Source organism: Otolemur garnettii, unplaced genomic scaffold (genome assembly GCF_000181295.1).
Source record: "Otolemur garnettii isolate 467f Iridium unplaced genomic scaffold, OtoGar3 scaffold00084, whole genome shotgun sequence".
Classification (NCBI taxonomy): domain Eukaryota; kingdom Metazoa; phylum Chordata; class Mammalia; order Primates; family Galagidae; genus Otolemur; species Otolemur garnettii.
This window is the reverse complement of record NW_003852479.1, coordinates 5,248,828-5,256,480: the sequence shown is the minus strand read 5'-3', so window position 1 is coordinate 5,256,480 and position 7,653 is coordinate 5,248,828. Positions and strand designations below refer to the sequence as shown.

The following is a 7,653-nucleotide window of genomic DNA, read 5'->3' as shown; positions in this document are numbered from 1 at the left end:
CGACTTCTCCTTTTGTCTCAATACTGAGGACTATGGTCATTTCCTCACTTCTAAATTGCTATATTAAAGAATGCCCACTGAAAAGAATGTAAATCAACAATACCATGGATATTAATAAATTTAATGAACTTAATGTTCTTGGTCTGCTTCTAATATGGTTCAAATATGAGTCCAAATGGACTCAACTATAGGCTTTTATTCTACCCTCTTTGAGTTTTAGAAGGTTGCAGCTAATTCTTTAATGTATGTCCATAATAGTAATATCCTATGTGAAGAATTATGCATTCTGTATTTTTTTCTACAATATAAATCACAACATCTCTTTGATACTTTTTATACATTTTTTCTTAAAAGAGAAAAACTATTTATTTGGGAGCAAAACATTGCCGTGGGGATATCCATGTGTGTAGCGTCCATACCTGTCAGCAGAATGTCACAACCCCTGACTCAGTGACATCCATCTTTTAATTCTGCCATGATATTAATTATGGAAAAAACTAAATACAGTCATTTTTGGTTGTCTCCTTAGTGTGCCAGGGTCACCATCAATGGGCTAAGCTTTCATAACACTGAAGTAAGAATCACAGTACTGGAAATGAACTAAAGGTAGCTATGAGAGCTGCTTCTCCAAAAAACACTGTATTCTTTTCTTTATACTTATATTAATTTATTCTTTGGATTCATAAAACAAAGACTAGACTATAATAATAAAGTAATAACTCTTAAAACCTACTTCTGTTGGGTTCTCTGAAGTTTAGTGTATTATGTAAGGTCCATAATCCTAAACTAATATGGACAGATACAGAGAAGCATCCTGGAAAAAGCTGTTTCTGAAAACGTTGGGGAAATAATAAGTCAGGTTTTAAAATTGAGATTTTTTTTCTGATGATGAGTAATATTTAAATACATTCTTCATGTTCAGGGAGAGAATGAAGAGGTCACACTGTCGCCTCTGCCCCAATTTTATTTAAGCCTCTTAAAAAGCAGCCCTGCTGGTGAAGTAACCTGTCAGTGTTTGTGGATTAAGTTACAGGGCCAGGATTGTCCTGGTGGGTTTGCTACTCATCCTGCTTCTATCATATTCTGATTTTTGGTTCCCTCATCTACTAACAAAAGAATGTGGAAATCTAATATTAGCAGTAGAGATTCATGTTTATAAACCACAGAATTCGATTGCAGAGTCTGGCCTAAAATCACTACGAATCAGGGAATTTGCTACAGAAAGCTTATATAGATATATGTATGTAAAAAATTAATGATCTTTGCTATCTTACTTGGATAAAATATTTCCTAGCTCTTTGAATAAAAATTTATTATAATTGAGTGGGTAATCTTTGGAAAAATAGATGAAATACATATACACAGAGACGTAACACACATACATACGGTGCTCAGTTTATTTGGATTATGTACTTGATGTGCCAATCTCTTAGGCATTTGAGAATGTAAAAGGAAGATGAAATATAGGCTCAACCCTGACAAAATTTAACATCTGAAAAAGAATTAAAGATTAATGAAGATTAACATAAAGGAACTCATTAGAATGTTGTACAAAGGTACTGAAAATTAACTACTAGGCTTTATAAATAAGATTTTGACTCCTATAGTAATTTTTAAGCAAGGAAAGCCATGAGTGAAAGCTTTGAGGGTGGGTGGTGGTACTTTAGGGGTGGATGGGTGGGGAGAAAGAGAGGGTCTGGTGAACAGGAGAGCACGGGCGTCGACGGGCACGCTGATGACACAGAGGACTGGACAGGGACAGACAAGGGACTGAGCATCAAGGAAATGAAAGCAAGCGGGTTAAACAGGATACAGCCGGGAGATTTTGGCAGTGAAACATCGAAGGGCTTTGAGGAAAATTGGACAGATCTGGTGCAGACAGCTGAGAATTCACTGTGATTCTTGATGTGTGGATCTGTAGTTTTAAACTTGGAAACTTTTCTATGGCTATTTTTTCAGGGTCCCCCCCCTTTTTTTTCTTCCCCCAGAACTCAGCCCTCCATGCTCTAGCGGCCTTGCTGTCTTCCTCCTCTCCACTCAGGCCTGCCATGGCTCTGGGCTTCCCTCCTCTCTCTGCACAGTTTGGACGTGTCCTCTGAGGAAGCTGGAGCCGTTACAGGGCTGGCCTCGTTCCTCTCCGTTGTCCAGTTTTCTAGTTGTTTACAGTCGGAGAGTAAATCCAGTCCTTGTTACTCCAATCAGGCGGGAATCAGAAACCCAGAGTGCTGCTTTTCAAAGAATGAGGATACAGTAAAGATTGGTTGATCAGTCAGCCTCTTTCTTCTGCTGAGATCTTTTAGTCACTTTAACCATCCTTCACCAGGTGTAAGTAGGGAACCCTTATGTGATATTCACCCAGAAAACATTTGGGAAGTAACTATTATGGAACAGGCACAGAATAATCACTGGTATGGTTCGATTGAATCCTGTTTGTAGATTCAAGTTTCAATCCTAAGAACCTTGACTTCTAAAATGCTGATTAACTAAGATTTTAAAAACAATAACTTCAGGGGCAGCGCCTGGGGCTCAGTGAGTAGGGCACTGGCCCCATACCCTGAGGGTGGTGGGTTTGAACGTGGCCCTGGCCAAACTGCAACAAAAAAATAGCCAGTGTTGTGGTGGGTGCCTGTAGTCCCAGCTACTTGGGAGGCTGAGGCAAGAGAATCACTTAATCCCAAGAGGTGGAGGTTGCTATGAGCTGTGACGCCGCAGCACTCTGCCCAGGGTAACAAAGAGAGACTCTGTCTCAAAATAAATAAATACATAAAATAAAATAAAAAATCACTTCAAGCTTTTTTTGTTATTATGTTGACTGTGAAGCACTCAAAACCCAGCAGTCATTCAGTAAGATTCACTGTGTACCCCTTTGCATAGAACTTTGTTCACTAGAAATTCTGTGATAATTCTTGTAGGGCAAGAAAATTTATTTGCCAAGGGATGCTGGAGTGAGTGAGTGAGTGGTGAGCGTGGTTGGGTTGAGAGGAATTCGCAGCTGATTTATTTTGTGCTGAGCAATTGAGCTGTGCTGTAACGTTGGAAGATGTCGAAATAGGGAAACTTTGAACTTATGTGAAAGAATTACATCACATTGATTTTCTTCTTTTTTTAAAGACATTCCTTGTGTTCTATAGTAATAATCCCGATTAATTTCTTCTATGGGATTTTATGTGTTTTGTTTGTTTGTTTGTTTTTGCTATTTTTGGCCGGGCTGGGTTTGAACCCACCATCTCCAGCATACGGGGCTGGCACCCTACTCCTTTCAGCCAGAGGCACTGCCTTGGGATTTTATGTTTTTATGGTGAAAAAAAGCCATTTTGCAATTTGGCTTTGATGGTGTTACATAAGTTATTGGGTGAATACTACTGAAAAATATTTCAAAGAAAATAAATCATGCTTAGTATTTGTATAATTCATTTTTTAAAAAAAAAAACAGGTTATTCATAGTTAAAAGAGAGTAGTTGGGGTGAGAAAAATATGTTTAAAATTCTTGCTTGGTTTAATATTTTATGAATGGATGTTGAGGAAAATGCAGTAGAAGAGAAGATTAGTAAAGAAGCAGCAGAAGAGTTTTTGTGGGTCACTACGAAAGTTTTGAGACAGACTGTGTTATGGTCCATTATTTCACTTCCAAGGAACAAAGTTAACCGCGTCCTTTCGAGTCACCCACGTGAGTTTCAACTGGTGTGGCTTTTGGGCGTGATGCGAGGGCCTCCTTTGTTTTCATCTGTGTGGATTTTATGTTTCTTGATTTTTGTGATTCACGTATACAAAGATGGGGTATCTGTATAAGATTTTCTCTGTTTTCAGGTTTTAAGTTTGCAGCTTGAGTTCCCGCAGTTCGAAGTGCCTTTTCTTAGATTTAGCAACAAAGATTCCAGCTTAAATATGCCTTGTTGTTGTTGCTGTTTGAAGCTCAGTTGCATGTATTTTGATACGAGGAAACGGCAGGAGGCTGAAATAGGGTGGGAAAGGCTGTGAGGCAGGACGGAGTCGGGATCGTCTGGTGGGGTTTGTGGTGATTACGGATCACGCTCCTTGGTGTCCAGGACACACCCCATCGGGAGGAGGACCAGCACTGCTTTGATCCCATGCTCTTTCCATCCTCAACTGGAGCTCCGAGATGTCCTCAGGAAATGCCTCTGCTGATGTTCTTCTCAGTGTGAGGAGGGAATATACAACTGGGGAAGGAAAGAAAGATAGGAGCAAGTATGGTAACGGTTTCTACTGAAGCTGAGGATACAGTATCTGTAAAACTGAGATGTCAAGTCAAAGCTCCGTTTCAGACACAAGTGTTTGTTCACTCACTGCTCTGAGATAAAGTTCAGACTTCTGATGGAAAACTTTGAAGGAGAAAATGTTTTCATCTTGTCTGAGTGGCCTTGTGTCATATTATAATGGGAAAATAATTATGTTCTGCAATGCCTGTAAGGTAATTGTAGGTATTTGGGGCAATAGTGGAGACACATAACTGTCCTGAATCTCAGAGAATATTCCTCTTTTGTAATTGCCTTCTCATATAGACAATAGCACTGGAAACCTTAAAAACCATACTCAGGAAACGCAGATATTAAGAGAGTGAGCGTGCCATTTCTAGCAACAAAAACCATTGTTTTCCTGTTTTGTTGAAAGGTGTTCTCTTTGTGTTTGACCAGGGCTCGGGAAAGATGCAAAACGGTTTCAGGTGACAGCAAAATCACTAATCGCTGCACTAATTAACGGAGCAGTTGGCAGAGAATTCAGAGTGCAGACAGCAGGCCGTGTTCCTCGGGGAGTCTTCTTAATTGATAGGGACTGAGTTTGGAAGAAGAGTCAGCTTTAGTGCTTGCTTGTACCTTGCTCCACTCCCCGCATCTGATCAGTCCTGCAGGCTGCTGGAGCCGCAGCGCTGAGCGAGCCCCACGTCTGCAGAAAGACCCTCTTCCCACAGCTTGCTCTGTAGCACCACGAAGGGTCTACTTGGTATTTTGAAAAGCCATGACAGTATTTCCATTGTTATTTTTAAAATATGCTCAGCAGTGCTGAATTTTAATCTTTAGAAAATGCATTTTGGTTTTTAAAGATGGAAATAGATATAGTTAGTTTTTCTTACCTTTCCTCTCTAAAACTGTGGTTGCTCAGAATATAGGGAGCCCTATGGTGGTTTTGGGATGGGACACCAACCCGAAAATAAGCAATAAAATTGCAAATATACTCCTTCAAATGAGAGCACATCAAAGAAAATTTAAAGTAGGGTATTAGGTCACATGACTTATAAAGTAAAAGACTGGAAAGTAATAATCAGAATTCTAGTTAGAAATGGCCCGGTTTCCATTTTGCCGAAGTCTCTATCTGTCAGGAAATTTTATGGAGTGGCCTTATTACATCTTATTATAAATGCACTTAATAGCATTACTTAGTTTGTAGGTATTGGTTTTAATTTTCAAATGGCTTTTCCCCCATTACCTCATTGCTGTCACACAGGGTCCTGTAGACAGCACACACGAGGGTAACGATTGACAGCAGGTCCCTTAATGCCCTTTTTTATAACCATGTGGCAAAAAATGTTGAAAGTTAGCATCTTAATCGACAAATATAAGTTGTCTTTTTTTCCTCTAAAAATGTCATATAAAAATAATTTTAAAATGTTTTCCGCTACCAATCCCCAAACTCTCTGAGAATATTAACAACAAATCATTGATTTCATCAGCTCATCCCACTTCCTATTTTAAAAACTTTTCCATGATAACCTATCATTTCCTTACCTCAATTCAAGAAGTGGTGATAATATTTTTTATTTATCAGATAATTTGATTTTAAGGAAATGGCTTTTCTCTCACCTTTTACTCCGGCATTCTTGGGAACTCTGACATTCTAAAATTTAATCAGAAACAAGTTATATCTTGATTTAGACATGAAGTGTGAATGATTGAGCCTCCAATATGTAGCACTGCAGACTCATAAATGTCACTCGGTAACCTGCAGACGTGAATACCAGAGAGCAGGGCCCTTTGTGATAGTCTTTCTTTATAGTCTCAAAATGAAAGATGATAGCTGGATATAAGGAGAAGCCACACAGGAAACAATTTTCTGGATAGAAATATTTTATTCTGATTATACTGTAATTATATTATGGAATATCCACGGGTTTAAAGGTAATTACAGTGGTGTGTTGCACACTTCCCATCTTGTATATTGCTTCACGGTGTGTCGAGTTGTAATAACCCTTAGCATTTACTGTAAACAAAGGGAATACTTTCAGGGAAGTTGCTTCCTGAGTGAGAAATTGTCCTCAGACTTTACACTGCTGCTGCTGCTGGTAGAACAGGAGTGGTCGCCCAGCAGGGCAGCAGGGGCCTGGATGCTCCTGCAATTAACTGTTCCCAAATGAAGCTGGAAGAGCTCCCTTTGGAGACAACTTGCTGGGTCCCTGTCTCCCTCCTTTCCCTCTCTCCCTCCCTCCTTCCCTCCCCTCTTCCTTCCTTCCTTCCTTCCTTGAGGAAGAAAAACCATACAGGAGAGGGAAGGGTGGAGAGGGGAGGAGGCTGTAGGAATACTCCTCCCACAGGGGTGTGGTAATGGAAAGGTGAAGAAAGAGACTCGGAAAGGCGGGAGTCAAGATGAAGTGGGGTCTTCATCCGGGATTGAGAGTATGGGGGACAGAAATGTAGTTGGCAAGAAAAACAACCCCAGATCTGGACCTGGAAGACACACGGTGGAGTGTGTCCACACAGGAAAGGGGCCACAGCCAGACCGACGGGGCCAACCTCATCTCTACCTTTGGACATGTTGGCTGTTGGACTTCTGTCTCCTCATCCGTGAACTTGCCCACTAAAGATTATTATAGGGTGAAAGTATCCGGCCTGGTGTCTGGCATATGGGAGGGATTCAATATATTATCTTAGTAATTGTTAAAAGAAATTATATAATCGGAGATGAGCAGGAAACGGGGTGTTTCCTGAGGTCCAGGAAATGATACCCCTAAATGAAGACCTCAGACAGACCCTCAGAAGTAAAGTTTCTCTCTGAGCCCCCTCCTGCCCTCCTGTCTCACCCTTACCTGAATTTTCTTCTGAGGCAGGCCGTGGAAACTGGAATTCCTTTTCCTCAAAGCCAGATGTCAAGCCTGGAAACATTACTCTAATGTTTGTCTGTATCACCTGGCCATAAAAAAAATCAAAGCCCTCTTTCCAGAGGGGCCACACCCTGGGTCCAGGACAGAGACGTGTCACACAGGAGCTGAGGAGCAGCGGGGCAAACAGACCTGTCTTGTCACCTAAAACTATGATCAAATAAATTTGTCAGCTTCCCTCTGCTTGACCTGTCTTTCGTCATGGCAGATCACACCCTTTGTGCCCCGTGGCACCTTCCAGGCAACTTCCAGGCAGGTTGCAGCAGCAGGTGGTTCCTGCCTCTGGCCGCCACTCTGCCCCTTGCTCCATAGGCCTGACCTCAGCAGGGCCCCTCCACTCCAGTCCCTTTTGTAAACCTCCTTTGCCGCCTGGCCTCGCCTTGTTTCTCATAGGAATTTGTCCTGGTGTTAGGAGAACCCCAGCATCAGAGGGCAGTAAAAATCATTTACATTTAAGAAGTAAAAGCTGAAAAGGGAGCATATAACAGACACTGACTAACACCAACTGTGTGCGTTATAAGTGGGAGGAATTTTAAGCCTCACTT

The 7,653-nt window shown here is 41.1% G+C and overlaps 1 protein-coding gene across 1 annotated transcript in view; it reads left to right on the top strand.

Annotated features, from left to right (window-relative positions):
• The window catches only part of WDR49 (WD repeat domain 49), a 158,817-nt gene that overhangs the window by 33,902 nt on the left and 117,262 nt on the right, over positions 1-7,653 (top strand). Inside the window, exon 5 of the mRNA XM_023516015.1 lies at positions 7,317-7,377. Coding sequence (XP_023371783.1) covers positions 7,317-7,377 — 61 coding nt within the window. The remainder of the gene's footprint in view (positions 1-7,316; positions 7,378-7,653) is intronic.